This window comes from Nyctereutes procyonoides, unplaced genomic scaffold (assembly GCF_905146905.1).
Source record: "Nyctereutes procyonoides isolate TBG_1078 unplaced genomic scaffold, NYPRO_anot_genome, whole genome shotgun sequence".
NCBI lineage: Eukaryota > Metazoa > Chordata > Mammalia > Carnivora > Canidae > Nyctereutes > Nyctereutes procyonoides.
In genome coordinates, this window is record NW_026575047.1 from 27,130,830 (window position 1) to 27,149,416 (window position 18,587).

At 40.7% G+C, this 18,587-nt stretch overlaps 1 protein-coding gene across 4 annotated transcripts in view; it reads left to right on the top strand.

Annotated features, from left to right (window-relative positions):
• CC2D2A (coiled-coil and C2 domain containing 2A) overlaps positions 1-18,587 on the top strand; it is a 143,294-nt gene that overhangs the window by 74,480 nt on the left and 50,227 nt on the right. For all 4 annotated transcript variants that reach the window (XM_055326646.1, XM_055326649.1, XM_055326647.1 and 1 more), the window contains 4 exons: positions 12,494-12,650; positions 14,841-14,988; positions 16,038-16,176; positions 18,169-18,372. In XM_055326646.1, the coding sequence (XP_055182621.1) occupies positions 12,494-12,650; positions 14,841-14,988; positions 16,038-16,176; positions 18,169-18,372 (648 nt within the window). The remainder of the gene's footprint in view (positions 1-12,493; positions 12,651-14,840; positions 14,989-16,037; positions 16,177-18,168; positions 18,373-18,587) is intronic.

Consider the following 18,587-nt stretch of genomic DNA (forward strand, 5'->3'; position numbering starts at 1 on the left):
ATAAGATTCTCTCCCTCTTCCTCTGCCTCTCCCCTCCACATTTGCATCCTCTCTCTCTCTCTTTCTTTCTCTCTCAAAAATATATGAATATAAAAAATAAGGAGGATCTTTAAAAAAAAAAAAAACAGTAGAGAAAGTTTGGGACAGCTAAGATAGGTTGTCCTTTTGAAATGGGAAGGAAGCATAGTGGAAATGCTCAGAATGAGAGTAGGGTTTCCAAGCAATGGGATGGGGACCCTGAGAGGATCAGCCCTGAGCACCCAAGGTCAACCACCTCAGATGGGGATTGTCCCAGAGGTTGTGGCAGTTTTATCCTGTACCTCTTCATCCATGACCTGGTGGTTGGCAAGGGCAGAGGGCGTGATCCTCACTTACATGGCACCGCATATCAAGACCCAATCCAGATTCTCTGCCATTCTGATAACAGCACTGACATCTACCCAATTAAAAAAGTATTTTTTTCAATTTTAGAGTTGACATGGCCCAGTAATCCCTATAATTCTTTAAAACTCCAATTTTTAAGAAAATACCTATGCATTCTGGAACTTGAAAAAAATAGAACTTATTTTGCTGCTAACCTGAAAGTTCACTATGGGTGGGAGGAGAAAGTGAAGACATTTTGTTAACATAAAAATATGGTATTTGAAAGGGTATTGAATTCGGAGGTTTGGTGAAAAACTAAGATTTCTTAAAGCCTGAAAATTCCCTTTCTGAAGATCATTGGTGGGAAAATTATCTTTAAGTTTCTACTTGCTTCCCCCTTGGTTTACAACACTGTATGGCTACAGAGGGTGAAGTGGGGCAATGCTGTCAGAAGGTGAGCCTTCAGAGGCACCCAGAGTCACCTCCTACTCTGTGCTGGGAGGTGAGCTGGAGCCACCGGCTCCCTTGGGTCTCCTCCGGGTCCCCTTCTGACCGCCTGGACCACACAGAGGGCTCCTCTTCCTCTGTTTTCTTAGCAAAGCTGTGTCTGAGGAACTCTGGAATCCAAGCCACTGGGTTTCACATCACCACTCCCTATGAGACATACCATTATTTGCATCATTTAGCTACCATGCACCATGGATCAAAAGACACACTCTCATTTCAGATATGCTGAAATTTAAAAATCTAGTACTCTCTGTCCTACTAAGACCTGATTAATTAAGAGAGGCCTTTCTGTCCAGGGATTCCTTGAGCGAGCGGGGCGGGGGGGGGGGGGGGGGAGTGCAGTGCCCTTCTGTTTGGATGGCCAGGGGCTTTGGATGGTTTAAAATCTGAATGCCTTTGGGGTAAGGATTGAACTCCACTGGCTCCCACATCGTCGTCACTTCCCACATGAACTCTCCTGCCCTGGCTCTGAATGCATGTGCTTAAGTGACAGTTTATTTTTTTAAGATTTTTATTTATTTATTCATGAGAGAGACAGAGACATAGGCAGAGGGAGAAGCAGGCTCCCTGCAGGGAACCCAATGCGGGACTCGATCCCACGACCTCAGGATCATGACCTGAACCTAAGGCAGACATTCAACCACTGAGCCACCCTGGTGCCCCCAAGGAGAACCAGATTAAGGGGGAAAAGCAGATAGATGGGCAGAGTGAAGTGAGGGAGAGAAGCAGATGATAACATGGGATACCGCACCCAGTGGAAAGGAGAGGCAGCCCTGGTCCTCCTCCCCAACACTCCACGGAGAAGAGCACAGAGCCGGAGAGAAGCCCCTCCCCTCCTAGCAGGTGCCCCTGAGAGCTCACATTCCTTGGCCATCTCTGATTGCTTCTCTGCTGGGCAGTCCTACATTTTCTGAATTTCCATGGAAGGAAAGACATCCTCCACTTTCCATGAGCACCAGTATTTTATTTCGCATATATTCTGAAACAGAAGGGAAGCCTCTTAGCCTCTCTCCTGTTTGCTGTCTTAGAGATTAGCTTGCTCAGATGTTGCAATCAAAACATATTTTGTAAGTAATGTGAAAAAAGTAATTCTCTAAAATAGTATGAAATGGATTTTTTTATTTTTTTATTTTTTTTAATTTTTTATTTATTTATGATAGTCACAGAGAGAGAGGCAGAGACACAGGCAGAGGGAGAAGCAGGCTCCATGCACCGGGAGCCCGATGTGGGATTCGATCCCGGGTCTCCAGGATCGCGCCCTGGGCCAAAGGCAGGCGCCAAACCGCTGCGCCACCCAGGGATCCCTGAAATGGATTTTTTTAAATAAACAAGCAAACTGTTATCCTAGAATACCAAGAATATATTCATAGGCAATTAGCGTGGCCCTGAGAACTGAATCATGTAACCTTTTAAATATTACAAACTAAAAGACCCTTGGCTAAGTTCTTAAGCTATCTATAGAGATTTGATAACGGATCAAATCACATATCATAATGGCTCAGTGGCCTAATTTTTATGATTGAGTAGTGATTACAGATGAAATTAATTTAAGAGCTATCATATTTCAACTCTCTAGGAATAGAACTGTGCCATTTGGGAATTCGCTGCATAATTGCAAGTGTGAGATTAGGAAAGTTTCAAAATTACTGGCAGCTTTAAGAGGGTGAGAAAAGTTGTCTTAAATGCATCTGTTTATGCCAGTGTTATCAAATCCCCAACTTCAGAGCCCAGCGTGCTTCAGAAAAAGTTCTGAGATTCTCAAAATAATAATGCATCAGTTGGTGACCCAACAGCCAAGCCATGAATGTCTGCTGCTTAAGAGCCAATGAGTGTCTGATCCTGAGCCAGGCATGTGGTGGAGAACTGGAAGTCCCAGGTGGGAGGAGTCCCATAGCGCTGCCTCCAGGAGACTTAAATTCTGTTGGGCGATGAGGAGGGAGCTACGAGAGAAACAGTACTTGGCTTTGTACGGATGTCAGGGACCCTTGATGGAAACAGCATTGACTGTGGGGTTTAATTCCTTGCATGTTTTGAACCCTAAGCCTGAAGCAAGGCTTGAGAAAGGAATGCCAGGGTCATCCTAGGAAGCAGGAGATAAGGCCAGAGCTGGCACGAAAAGCCAGCAGGATAGGATGGGGCCCAGCCCTAGAAACAGGCAGAAGGAATTAATTTGAACAGCACTGCGACCTTGAAAGGAAGGACTAATCCAATCTCTTCATGAGGGCTGGACCTGTTACAGTACAAAGGAGTTGAATCACGGCGGGCTCCAATGGGAGGGGGAGACTTCTCGGAACATGGGAGTACAAGCGGGCCCAGAGTCCCTCCAGAAAGATCCTAAAAATCCCCACTTTTGAGGTCTTTCCAAAACAAATGCTTGGCCTTTCAGAAGAATGAAGTTTGATTTAGAAAAAAAATCGTTTGGGGGCACCTGGGTGGCTCAGTGGGTGAAGCGACTGAGTCAGTGTGATCTAAGGTCATGATATCAGGGTCATGAGATCGAGCCCTGTGTCAGGGTCCGCAAAGGGCATGGAGCTGCTTAGGATCCCTTTTCTCCCTTTCCCAAAGAAAAAGAGAGAGAGAGAGAGAGAGAGAAAGAGAGGGAGAGAAAGAAGAAAGAAAGAAAGAAAGAAAGAAAGAAAGAAAGAAAGAAAGAAAGAAAGAAAGAAAGGAAGGAAGGAAGAGAGGAAGAGAAATAGAGAAAGAGAAAAAGGAGCACCTGGGGGGCTCAGTCAGTTAAGCATCTGCCTTCGGCTCAGGTCATGATCCTGGGGTCCTGGGATCAAGCCCCTCATTGTGCTCCCCTGCTTAGTGGGGGGGTCTGCTTCTCCCTCTCCCTTGTGCACGCTCTCTCTCTCTCTCTCCCTCTCTCTCAAATAAATAAATAAAATCTTTAAAAAAAAAAGAAAAAAGAAAGAAGAAAATAGCTTTGTGATGATTACCTTTATTTCTTTATCATTCACATCTGCATCAGTCATTCGTCTTCCTGACTTCCCAAATTGACAGCAATCACATGGTACTGCTGGGTGGCACTTATATTTTGTCGCATTATTATTTTTCCTTATGAGTCAATCCTGTCAATCTTTCATATTCCTAGTATGGGGACTGATAATAGGAAATCCACCTTTTGAACCTAGTTGGTGATGACTCAAGTTCATTCCTACATCCTCTCCTGATTTCTCCCTCTCATCCACAGAACTGTGTTATTGGAGTGGGAGAAACAATTGTATTTGGAGAAGTGTCTTAATTAGCCCTTGGCCAGCTCACTTTCATGACTGCTACTGGTCCTTTGTGGATGTTAGACAAAAACATAGTTTTTACACATATATCTTCCCTATGAACTCAATTGCATGATGCTGAGTCAGACTGTTGAAAACTGACCCCAAAAGCCGAGGTGAGCAGATACCAGGAAGCCCAACAGAGTGCAGAGCAGAGGAGCCTAGAATAGGTAAAAGGCCAGTGGATGCAGTGGGAGGATGGGTTGCAGGGGTCCAGGTGAGGTCACCTACATGTAAGAAGATGAGGCTTGAATGGGACAGGGGCCTGTGAAAATGGAGAAATCCTTAGGAAATAACACTTATTGCTTATCCAACCACAAAACCAAATTCTTCACATACACTGTCTGATGTTATCCTTAAAAAAAAAAAAAAAAACCGCAGATACTATTATTCTCCCAGTGATACTTCAGAGATACCGAGTAACCTTACAACACCAAGCAGGTCAAGACGCAGAGGAGAATTCAAACCCAGTCCTGCCTGACTCTAAATTTCACTCTCATTTCACCATGTTAACTGGGTATAATGATAAAGAAGAGCAAAGCCTAAAACTTGACATATCTCCACACTTTGAGAGCAATTACTATGGGAGAAGTCTTAGAACACAACTTCAGGCATCACAGCACACTGAATTGTGTAGATATTTAGTAATGTCTAGTATAACAGTTCCTGAGCAATTGCAATATGCCAGGCACCATATTTTGTGTATAAACTCATTCTATGGGGTGCCTGGGTGGCTCAGTCAGTTAAGCTCTGCCTTCAGCTCTGGTCATGATCCTGGGGTCCTGGGATTGAGCCTTGGGCTTCCTGCTCAGCAGAGAGTCTGCTTTTCCCTCTCCCTCTGCCTGCTGCTCCCCCTGCTAGTGCTCTCTCTCTCTCTCCCTCTCTCTCTCTCTCTGCCAAATAAAATCTTTAAAAACAAAAAACAACAAAAGAAACCTCATTGCATCCTCACAGTAGTCCCATGGTAGCTGTATCACTTTCCCTGTTACACTAAAATGCTGAGAACTTAAGTACCTACCCTAACGTCACACAGCCAGAAGGTAGCAGAACCAGCCTGCAGCCCATAGAACACGCTCTCATATCCACCTCATCATGCTGCACCCACTCATAGTCTGTACCTTAGATCCAACAGGCATCTTACTGCATAAACATCATGCAAGGATGAGGGAAAACAGGAAAATGGCAGGAAAATGACAGGAAGACCTCGTGACTGAGGTCCAGTGAGATGGTAGGAGAAAAAAGGAAGATGCCAAGAGAAGGCTCCTCTCCCAGAGGCTTGGCAGAGAAGGCAAGAAGGGAAATGGATCAGGGTTTTGTCAGGGATTGTGGTTTACTTTGGGTGTGGTTGATTTGAGCATGTTTGTTAGCTGTGAGAAAAACAACCAGTACAGAAAAGATTGGTGACTTTGAAAATAAAAAGGAAAGCGGTGGGGAGAGGGACCAGACCCCACAAGGTATTGGGAGGGGTGGGGTCAAGACATGACGGGAAGTTCCTCTGGGGCAGGCATGATGACACGGGATGGTGTAGAGGACAGGGCTGGGAGGGGGTCCACCTCAGGTGCCCTCCACCTTTTCAGCAAAGGAAGAGAATATGTGGGCACAAGACTCAGAAGGGTTTGATTCAATCCTGAGGGAAATGGGGACCACGAGATGAAAATGTCACGAGCAGCCAAGCTTAAAGAACAGCCACTTGTACTGGACCCAGCATTACCAGGTGCGAGACATGGAGTGTTCTGCTTTGTTCTCTTCTGTTTTAAAAGCAGAGAATCATGGTTTAAAACCATGCAACATAAATTCTACTTCGCAGGGGAATATTGTTTTTTATCTCTCTTAATGTCCCTACATTTCTAAGGTTCTAAATACTGCTAGCAGGTCCACCTGCCCCAGATGGTTGAGTTAAAGCAAACAATATTCCAAATAGAGTAATAATAATTGCATAAATCACCCCAAGTTAGACAAATATATAAACAAAACAAAACAAAAACAGAAACAAACTCTTAAATACAGAGAACAAATTAGTGGTTGCCAGAGGGAGGAGGGTGAGGAAATAAAAAAAATAGATGGAGGGCATTAAGAGGTAAAATCTTCCAGTTATAAAAGAAGTAAGTCACAGAAATGAAAAATACAGCATAGTCAATAATACTAGAATAACACTGCATGGTGACAGATAATGACTACACCTATTGTGGTGAGCATTGCACAATGTATAGAACTGTTGGAGCACTGTGTTGTACACCCACCTGAAACTAATATAGCATAGTATGTTAATCAAAGTTCAATAATAAATTTTTTTTTAGATTTATTTATTTGAGAGAGAGAGAGAGAGAGCATGCACAAGCAAGGAGAGGGGCAGGGGGTGAGGGAGAGAGAGAGAGCATCTCAAGCAGAATCCATGCTCAGCGTGAAGCCCCACACAGGGTTCGATCTCAAGGCCATGAGATCATGACCTGAGCCAAAATCAAGAGTCAGATGCTTAACTGACTGAGTCACCCAGGTGCCCCAATAATAATTTTTTTTTACCAATAATCTCAAATTGGTAGCCATGGATCTAATTGCTATTCTGAATTTACTGCTGCAACAGAAACATTTTAGAACAGTTGAGTGTAAATCAGTTATATTTCCTGTCTTGTTTCTCCACTAGCATTCCACCTTCAAACACACAGAGGAGCACCTTTTTTACTCAGAGCAGTGCTTCTCAAGCAAAGGAAATTTTGCAACGAGGGGATATGTGGCAGTGTCTGAAGACATTTTAATTCTAACAAATGGGGAGCTGGTAACTCTGCTAATGGGTTGAGGCCAGGGATGTGGCTAGGCATCCTACAGTGTACAGGACAGCACACCACAATGGAGAATAGTCTGACCCAAAACGTCAAAAGTGCTGAGTTTGACAACCCCTGACTTAGAAAAGAAAACCAAAAACTAAATTTAATTATACAGAAAGCTGTTTACAAACCCCAAACCAAGATGCCCAATTTCTGATTTTTTGAAAACAGCATTGCACCCTAGCTTTAAAAAGAATTGCTGACACCTTGAAAGAGCAGGGTGAAAAGTGTGGGAAAATTCTGGATTTCTTTTTGACTTTGACAGATGGAATCCATTTTTCCATATTAAAAAAAGCTGAGAAGTATCTTTTGAGACAGGAGTCTCAATTAACAAACCCTCCACTCCCCTTGAGTCATAACTGCCTCTGTCCTACAGACTCAGCCCCAAGAGTTCCCATTTAGTTCCTCTCCTGACATTAAACAGGAATGTGTTTCCACAGACTGGGAACGAGGACCCTTCCATTGACATTCACCAGAAATGCCCCTTCTACAATAACTGCATGTCTTATGGATCCTTACTAAGCACACCTATAGGGAATAAGAACCCAAACAGAAAAGCTTAGAAGTGGGGTGCCTGGATAGCTCTGTCAGTTAATTGTCTGTTTGGCTCAGGTCATGATCTCAGGGTCCTGTGATCAAGCCACATGTCTGGGCTCCCTGCTCAGTGGGAAGTCTGCTTCTCCCTCTCCCTTTGCCCCTTCCCCTCTGCTCATGCTCTGTCTCTCGTTTCTCCTAAATAAATAAATAAAATCTTTATTTTTTTATTTTTTTTAAAGATTTTATTTATTTATTTATGATAGTCACACACAGAGAGAGAGAGAGGCAGAGACACAGGCAGAGGGAGAAGCAGGCTCCATGCACTGGGAGCCCGACGTGGGATTCGATCCCGGGTCTCCAGGATCGCGCCCTGGGCCAAAGGCAGGCGCCAAACCGCGGCGCCACCCAGGGATCCCTAAATAAAATCTTTAAAAGAAAGAAAGAAAAGCTTAGAAGCAACTCTTATGGTCCTTTCATAATGAAGTATTTGATGAATTATGAAAGTCCAACAAAGATGTTTTTGTAAAGCCGTTGGAGCCATGTAATTTAGAAATCTTATCTTATACAGCTGAGTAAGCAAACACTAAGTTCTTATGTTATAGAAAGAGATGCAAAGTATGTGAAAAATGTTTGGATTTGTTCTTATTTTAAATATGCTTCACACACTTATTTAATTGCATTGAGTGTTGAAGCATTTTGGAATTCTGAAGTAGTAGGAGGTAAGAGAGTCACAAGGTCAGGGACACAAGGTTTAATGAAATGTTAAATACTGCATTCATGTCACTTTCTGAAACATTTTACCCTCATAAATGGTATTTTCTGACTATTGGTATGCTTTCTATTCCCTTCACTTGAAGTGATATCAGGACTTCATTAACTCCTGATTTTTTAAAAGCACACCTTTAAGGCTTAATGTAGTTCATTTTTTTACCTCCTTGCCTTTGGGGACTCAGAAATATAGATGATTTCATTACAAATATGGAATATGCCATAAAATTCCTATAAACCCTCAGCAACTTAATGTCTTCTTTGAAAAAAATCAGTGTCTTGAGAAAACAGATCTTACAAATTTAATTTTTAAAAAAGAGATTCTTATTTAATAAAGTTTACTAAAATATTTAACAAGATATTTGGGAAGTGTATTTATGTTTATGAAAGAGCTTTGTGAGCCACATAGTACTATAACAATGCAGGTACTTATTGTCAAATGTATGCCCAGAGGAAGAAGAATAAACATTTATTGAACTCATAAGGGGGGAAGACTTTTGATCCATGTCCCAAAGCTTTACCACTGCCTTCCTGCAGAACTTTAAATAACATCTTCATTTTACAATGAAAGCAAAAATCGTGGAATGTTGTGCCCAAGGTCACATGGCTACTAAGTGTCAATGTCAGGATTCAGATCTGCTGAACACAAGACTGCCCTGTCCTGCCCGCCACACTGCCCTCTGCAGGCTTCGAGAGGAGTTATAGGTAGGGAGGAAAATAAGACAATGAGGGGCACCTGGGTGGCCCAATCTGTTAAGCATCTGCCTTTGGCTCAGGTCATGATCCCAGACTCCTGGGATCAAGACCCACATCGGGATCCTTGCTCAGTAGGGAGCTTCCTCCTCCCTCTCCCTCTACCTGCTGCTCCCCCTGTCTGTGCTGTCTCTCTGTGTCAAATAAATAAATAAAAACTCAAAAAAAAAAAAAAAAAAGAGAAAATCTGAGAGCCATACTATACCAGATCTACCAGCTGTTCAGAGAAGAAAACCATTCCATTCAGTGGATTTATCATTTAATGCCTCACTTCTAGGAGTGTCTGGCTGGCTTAATCAGTCAGTGGAGCATGAGACTCTTGATCTCAGGGTCATGAGTTTGAGCCCTATGTTGGAAGTAGAGTTTACTTAGTAAAAACAAAATAATAATAATAATAATAATAGTGCCTTACTTCTATTCAGAGTTAGCATGCTCCCTTCTAAATACATTAATTCCCAGATGGCAGGTACTGGGCATTCAAAGGGAAATCAAACAAGACCCCTATCCTCAGGTATCCCCATGTCCAGTGAGACAGATGATGCATAAATAAGGAATTTTGATAGAGTGGATAAGTATTTCTTTAGGGAGAGCATGGGATATAGTGATGGCACATACATGGGTATAGGACAGGTGCCTCACTTGGTGCCCAGTACACCTGGGCACCTTACAGTGAGTTAAAGCACCTGCACTGAAGTGAGCAGGCCACACCTGCCTTGCTGAGGTAGCAACACTCTTGAGAGTTCTGAGCAACTAAGTCTGAGACAGGAATAGGTCGTAGTCTTTCGATCACAATTGCATATACTGAGGTGATCCTTTAAGTTTTGGTTACAGACATTGGGGATTATTTCTTGCTTGTTTGTTTTTAAACTAGGCTCCATGCCCAGCATGGAGCCCAACACAGGGCTTGAACCCATAACCCTGAGATTAAGACCTGAGCTGAGATCAAGAGTCAGATGCTTAACCAACTGAGCCACCCAGGTGCCCCTAGACATTGTATTTATAGTATTTCCATGTTTTGTTGTTTATTTCATTCATATTTTAAATATTCTTTCAATCCTTATTTCTCACCAGTTTGTCTAAACTAATTATATGTTCTGGGTCACGCTATTACTTAAAAGAATTCTTCATTCTTTGATCGCATTTCTGATTGTCCCTGGCCCATAAGGAAGACATAGCAAAAAAAAAAAAAAGTATGAGTTTCAAAATGAAATACTTGTGGATTCAAATCCCAGCTTTTTTCAAAGTGAAATAGTTGTGGATTCAAATCCCACCCCAAATGGGTGGCTGGGGGAGTTTCTCCTCTTGGATCCTCAAATCCATCATCGAGAATTTCTGGGTCTATTATCTTGCTTAGTCTTCACCAGAAACCATCCTTTATAGGAATATGTGAAAGATTAAACAAAATACCAGACCAAAGCCTGTACTGGGCTGTATATAAATGGATGTTTCAATTAAGACGTAGGCAAAAAATAAAAAATTTGAAAAAGAAAAGGAACTATATCATTTTCTCAGGCTAAAACTTCATGCTAGTGAGTCCATAATGTAACAGGTCAACCAAGGTCTTCGTTGCAGGACAAAATAATCTGCTCAAGGTTCTTTAAGTTCTGTAAAGTTACAACCCACAGGCTCTGATGGAGTTTGGGGCAAGCAATAAGTGGCACTCCTTTTTCCATTAGAGCTCTAACCAATAAAAATAAAGAGAAATTTAAAAATTATAGAAAGGGATGGGTATTCCCTACAAATTAACAGAGGCTTGAGTAAACTTATCAGTCAGTCTCACTGTACAGAATATATTTTGATACTGATTCAAACAAGGTTTTATAGTAATTTTTTGGACCCTGAAGGAAATTTGAAACTTACTGATATTTGACATTATGAAGGCATTACTCTGATAATAATATTATAACTGTGCTTTCTTATATCCTTATCTTTTAGAAATGCATATTGAAATATTTACAGATGAAGTGATGTCTGGGTTCCAAATACTGGTGGAGAGGGGAAAGCCTGAGAATAGAAAGGAAATCTGATTGGCCATAAGCTAATGGTATTTGAAGCCAGGTGAGGGGTTCATACTATATCATTCTTCTAGGATTATATATTTGACATTTTCCATAAAAGATAGTTTTTAATAGAGAAAAATATTACCTATTTACTGAGAAAGATGAAGAATTTGATTTATTCATGGGCTTCCCACTGAGCCCTGAATTAGGTAGACTTGGCCCCTCAGCACAGGCAGGCCCTGACAATCACAGGTCTTTCGGTGCACACAGCCTGTTAGAATAGCTCACAGTGATACTGTCTAGGGTCCTGAGTTCAGTTGTTATGTCTTTGTCTTTGCCACAGTAGCCCCACCAAGTTCAGTCAGCCATCTGTCAAATGCAAGCTGGTGGATACCAGGGAGATGATGAGACTAGAATGGCAGCCTAGCACAAAATCATCCTCATCCTTGGAAAAGAATTCATATAATATACCCTGTAAGGGAGAATAGGGGGTGAGGAGGATCTGTAGGGTCATCTTTGTGCACTTCAGTTGTAAGTGGAAAGTATTAATCAGTGGGGGGGCTCTATTGCACAAGAAGAAAAATATGAAGATTTAATTAGTAAAAATGAAAGGAGCATTTTAGAGAAATGTGTACCAGCCAGAGACCTCTTGGAGGGAAAGAATAAAACACAGGAAAGAAGCCAGCAGAACTGTGGAATATTTTATTATCTTCTTGCCACAAAAGTGAAACGATCCAAGGATGCAAGAGAAATTTGATCCAATGAAGCAAAGAGTCCTATTGAAGCTGCATTGTATATTCATAATCTGTGGTTGCCTTGGCAATGGATTCTTCATTTCATAGTGACAGCATTATAATGAGACATGCCACAGTAATTAGAGCTACAGTTAGCCTAGTTGGCTCCTTCTTAGGAGAAGGTCCGTGAAGGAACTTGTAGGGTTTCAGCAGCTGACAAATTAAATGAGCTCTTGAAGGAAAGAATTTGAAAGATTTACTAAATAGTAGATTTGAACCTGATACTCTAGAGTACTTCTAGGTATAATACTTTTCCTCTTGACTTTGCAGTTGATGTAAATAATAAATCGTCTAGTGGCATGCCCATTTTATCTCACCCATTCCACCTGATGGCATTTCTTTCTGAAATAGCATGAACCAGGAAAAAAGAGGAAGCCCATTCTCCAGATAACCTGTGTATTGATTTGAAATGGAAAAACTGGTGGGGTAGCCTGCTACTTTGCTTAATCTCTCTATCCCAGGAGAGTAGACAAGAAGACAGGATGTCAACAGCTTGGCCACAAATTGGGTGTAATTTAGTCTCCATGAGAACCATAATAACACAACTCAACTTTTCCACTCTGAAATGGATGCTCTGAGCTAGACAGTGATCAACATAGATAAATGGATTAAATATCCAGGAGTGAGCACACTCTTGCTATTTTTATTTGACTGTTTTTCTTCCTCAATTTCAGGTATATGAAACAGTTGGACACAGTGGTACCACTTTGCTAGCAGAAGTGTTTCTGCCTATTCCTGAAACTACCATTGTCACTGGAAGGGCTCCTATTGAAGAAGTGGAATTTAGCAGTAACCAGCATGTAACACTGGACCACGAAGGAGTTGGAAGTGGTACAGAAAGCTAATTATTATTAGTGGCTCACAATTTTACTGTCAGTTTTGAACATAGCTTTTTTTTTTTCATTTTCAAACAACCAGGTAATTCTAAAATTGCTTTCAGAAATTCAAATTAAAATGATTTATATAATTTTTTGCAAAGTCATTTTTATATATTGTTCATGGCCAGTAAATTCATATAACTAGGCAAGTATAAAGCAGTTTGCGAATTTGAATAAAGACCTTTAAAATTCCTTGACACCTTAATATTTCTTCTAAGAATCTTTTCTAAGAAAATAATTTGAAATGAGTACAAAGCTTTGTGCATAAAAAATGTACATCATGATATGATTCATAGGGCTGAAAATTGTGAAAAATCTTAATTATAATAGGGAGGTTATTAATTAATATTCTCTCTCTTATCCCCTATAATTGTGATTAGATATATGATGGCCCTTCTTTGTCCACCATGTTTCTTAATCTCTGTAATATACTTGCTATCTTTTTCTTTCACTACTGTATTCTATAAAACTTTGTTAAATCTGTCTTCCAAGTCATGAATTCAGTCTTTGATTGCGTCTAATCGTCAAAATTCATCATTGAGGCTTTGCTTTAATTATTGTATTTTTCACCTCTAGGAATTCTATTTATTTCATTTTCAATCTGCTTGGTCAGTTCTGACAACATTTGTCCTTTCTTCCAACTCTCGATCATTTCTTTTATCCATTCATACTTCATTTATTGTTAAAAAGGCATTACACATATTTTTAATGTTCTGTACTTGATTATATAATATATATCTGTTTATTGGTCCGGTTCTGTTCCCTCTTATTCATAGTGGCTTGTTTCTACATGTGTCTAGTGATTTTTTTATTGTGAGCTGTATCTGGAAATGTATCTGCAAGAATTCTTTAAGGTTCAAATCCATTCACCAACTGAAAGGTCTGGAGACCTAGGCTTCAGTTTTGACTTTCACATTGATAAGCTGTAGGTTTCTAGTAATTATATAATCTACAGGACTCTAATAATTATGTAATCTATTGAATATCATCTGAATCTAAAGATTCCTTTAATTCCTTTAGTGTCTTTTAGGGTGATTTTGAAGATTAAAGCATACGTTCAATTTGAAAGAAAGATGTTTGAAAAATAAAAAGACGTTATAACAGCCTAATAGTGGCACTGTTTTGTGCTATGGATATGAACTGGAACTCCAGGGCATGCAGTGGCTATATTTAGTGCTTGAAATCTTTTCTTCCTTTAGTTGATTAAACAAACAGTCCTGAGACTTTTATCATTAATTTCCAACCAGTAGAGGCCAAATAAGTAAGTGAGACTTACTGTTGTCACACTAGTTTAATAAGAGTAGCTAAGGCTTGTCAAGTAGCCACTGTCTTCCAGGCACTAAGTGCTCTGCAAGTATGACCTCACTTAGGCGTGCTTCCACCCTCAGGCACTTGGACTTGTTCCTTCTGCCAAAAATGCTTTCTCCCCACATATCTGCATGTCTCACTTCCTCATTTTCTTCAGGTCTTTATCCATGAGTCCCTTCTCATGGAGGCTCCTCTGCCACCATATCCCCCCAAAGCACACATATTCCATCTACATTCCCTAATTTATGGTTTCTCTTTCACATTTATCACTCTCTAACGGACCACACATTCCTCTTATTTCTCTTCCTTATTTCCTGTCTCCTTGGCTGGAACTTAAACTTGAGAACAGGGATTCTCATCAGTTTTGCTCCTTTACTGGTATCTGCAGTCTAGAATAGTGCCTGGTAGGAAGGAGGAGCTCCAACATGCATCTGTTGAATGAGTGAATCCATGAATGTCTTCATAGTAATCTTTTTGAGGAGGTACTATTATTACCCCTACTTTACACATAAAGAAATGAAGGCTTGGAGAAGTTAATCAATCTGTTTATGGTCACACAGCTGTTAACTGGCAGAACCAGAATATGCACACAGATGGTCCCACTGCAAAGTGTCTCATTCATTATATGGTCTACACTCTGCTGTCAGAGACAGAACTAAGAGGCCAATTCTGAGCATCATTGCCTGAAGAAGTTCAGTGATGCTAACCTGAATTATGTGTTCCATCCTGCTAGCCCTTTCCACTCTATTCCATTTGTCTACTGTCTGCCTTCTTACCAGAACTGGGCTTACTCCCTTTTTCTAAACAACATCTGTGTAATCTGGTGTTTCTCTAGGAGTGCCCTTCTCATTTGAAGCTGACGGTAGTAATCAATTGATTCTAATGACATCGGGGAAAGTCTCCAACAGTGTGGCATGGGCCATTGGAGAAAATGGGATACCTTTAATTCCTCCACTGTCACAGCAGAACATCGGATTTAGAAGGTAATGTGTGTCTATAACAATCCGATAAGTAAATGAGTAATGTCAGCATTTGTATTAATGATATGGGAGGAAGAAGCTTACAATATCACATTCCTTCCTTTTATTCTCGTGTGCCAGTATTTCCAGGGTTTTTTAAATTTTCTTGAGGTAAGAATTAAAAATACGAATAGCCTAATAAGTATTAGATGTTTAGCAGTGTCAGAAATAGCAAAAAGCATTTTTGCCTTATTTCATCTCTCCAGTAACTCTGTGAAGGATTCCTGTCCCCACTTTATAGCCAGGGGAAGCGCACAGCACATGGTTGTGTATATGTGGTCCTCCACGTGAATGATGACAGTGGTAGAGCCTTCTGGTTATTATAGGTCCCTTCTATCAGATTTGTTCTTTGATTGCTAGCCCCTTTGGTTCCTTTCCAGACCAGAAGAAATGCTCTCTGGGTCTCAGCAGGTCCCCCCAGGCAGGTCCCACCTCCTTGTGGTTGGTGCGTGTCCCAGCAGCCCGCACTATGGGAGCCAGGTGCCAGGGCTCAAGTCTTGCTTTGGTCCTGCCCCAACAGATGTGTCCTGAGTTGATCTCATGTCTTTTTGATGAGGGCCATCCTAGCAGGTGTCAAGTGATACATCACTGTGGTTTTGATTTGCCTTTCCCTGATGGCGAGTGATGTGGAGCACATTTTCACATACCTGCTGGCCATATGTATGTCTTCTTTGGAGAAACGTCTACTGTGGTCCTCTGCCCATTTTTTAATTAGATTATTTGTTTTTTTGCTATTGAGTTGTGAGTTCCTTGTGTATTTTAAACATCAACTCTTTATCAGACATGTGGTTTGCAAGTATTTTCTTCCCCAATTCACTCTTCTCTATTATCTCTATGACATACTTAGTAGCAGTCATCAAGTAAAGGAAACTGGCAAAATTCCTTCCTTATGATCAGATTTTCTCCCATAGACAAGAAGAGCCTCTTTAAGCAATGCTGTCCCTGGGATTTTGGGGCCTGAGTCAAATTGCCCTGTGAAAGTATCCATCTCATGGCATTAACTTTTCTTCCAGTGCTTTGAAGAGGGCAGATGCCATCTCATCTATTGGCACGTCAGGACTGACAGACTTGAAAAAATTGGCCAAATGGGCAGCAGAGTCCAAGCTCGACCCAAACGACCCCAACAATGCCCCCTTGATGCAGCTAATCTCGGTAATGTGGCAGGAGAACCATGTACACACTCCCATTTCTTGACTTGGTGCGATAATAATAGAAATGGCTCAGACCTTTACACACATTTTCTTTCACACAGTGTTCTCCAGTGTGATAGCGTTTTAGAACATGAGTGGGCTGTTGAATGACAGGTTGACGGTCCAGTTCTGCATCAGCCTGGCTGTGCAATCAAAGCAAGCACCTGTGCTTTTAGGTGCTGTGACACCCTCACAGTGTGGCCATGAGCACATGCTCTGCTGCATTTCAACACTCAGCTGGGCACACAATCAGTATGCAATAAATAATAGTTGTTGTTGCAGTGTTGTTGTTATTCTTACCTCCAACTTCTATAAAACCATAAAGAAAGGTCTTACTTGGCCCCTCTGATGGAGAGGAGCCTGAGTGTGGACCCTCAGAGTCCCTTGCTCAAGCTCACAGTACTGGTAAGAACTCAGGTCCAGATCAATCTGATTTCAGAACACATGCTTAGTCTATCACATTTGGAAGAGCTGGTGGGGTGTTTTAAGAAATGGTGGTTTTGTTTGCTTGTTTTCCTGTTTGATGATTAATTAGATTATCATTTAGGTTTCATTTAAGTATGTTGAGATAAATTGCTTGTGTCTATCATAACATTCAAAATTCTCTCTTCAGTGAATTCATAAATAAAATGGAACTTTAGTCAATAAATGATTGTTCTTGGTGTTAAATACAATTGTTCTTACTCCTAAGTTCATAATTCCCATAAAAACATAATAAACAAGTAGATGATCTGGAAAGTGACCATAGCAACATATTTTGTGATTATGCTTACTAGTGTGAGTTCATCAGCAGGGTAACTATAACCAGGATTACATTTTCATTTCTGTCTTTGACTTTCTAAGATAAGTCTCAAAGTAAGTTCTGGCTTATTTTTACCTTAATCTTTCTAAGCTCTCCTTCTAACATGATGCTTCTTAATGTCACTGAAAGAAATATTAGAAAGAATGGGCCATATTACCTAGAGCATAGTCTATTCCATGTAGAGTTTTCAAATCATGCTTCAATTACTATATTTAAATCAGTGGTAAGAAAGTACAAATGTCACCTCCATTTTTTCCTTTTTAACTATTTGTCTTCCCATAGAAGGACAGAACACAGGGCTGGCCTTCCTGACTAGTCTCTTTTTCTGGATTTTCACAGCAGGATCACCTTTCCTATTGCACAGCCCCAACAAATCTCTGCTCCCTGTTTTTCTTCTTGTGAGGAGGAAGTTGCCACTGGCAAAACACCCAGACAAAGTGCAAGCAGACTGTGGGCAGGGTGCAGCCCCACCTGCTCAGCCTCTCAGTGGTACCCTGAAACCATCATTTCTGTGCCAGTGTAGGGGGGTGAGCACCCACATCCATCTCTGGCTCTCTCTATTCAGTGAACCAAGGCCATGAGGTGCTGTTCAAAGACAGAAGAGCATGACCCTGGAGCCAGAGAAGCCAATCAGCTGATTCTGGTCCCTTATCTACATGTGTACATAGTTTTTTTTTTTTTAATATTTTAAAATATTTTGTTACATATAGTTTTAAAGTTATATTAAGTTATACTTAAATATTTTAAGGTAAGATATATCTTAAATATATTTTGAATACATATATTAGATCTTACATACACTGTGTATATAAGCAATCCTATTTCCAGTTGGCACCTAGTACTGATACTGATAGAAATCTCTCACTTTTCAGCCTGTATATTTGCATAATATGAGGGAAGCATGCATACCAAAAGATGAACTTTACAATTTTTTTTTTGAAAAATGATTTAGGGTACTTTTTAGAGCTAGGACAGTAATATAATAGCATCTACCTTATAACTGTGATATTTTAATTTATTTTTGTCCTTAAACGAATGCAGGATGTTTCAAGTCTCAGTCCCAACTTTCGTTGCCAAAAGCTCACTGTTAGGTTCCTTCAGATGCAGTCTGCCCATGGCCACCTAAAGTTGTGCCCCTTCTGTTTTCTATAGGTTGCTACCAGCGGTGAATCCTATGTCCCTGATTTCTTTCGACTGGAACAGCTGCAACAAGAATTTAACTTTGTCTCAGATGAGGAATTAAATAGATCCAAACGATTCAGGCTTCTTTGTCTTAGAAGCCAAGAGGTGCCAGAATTCCGAAATTATAAACAAATTCCAGCATATGACCGAGAAATTATGGAAAAAGTATTCCAGGTAAGAAATTGCCATGGAGGAATTAATAAGATAATTAACCAGCTCGGTGCCGTTCGGTATACTATTACCTGTGTATTTTCTTGCTGTCGTGTTCTCAGTAGTGATACTGGTTTCTCATTTATAGTATTTACCATAACCTTTCCATTCTTTTTCTTTTCTTTTTTTTTTTAAGATTTTATTTATTTATTCATCAGAGACACAGAGAGAGAGAGAGA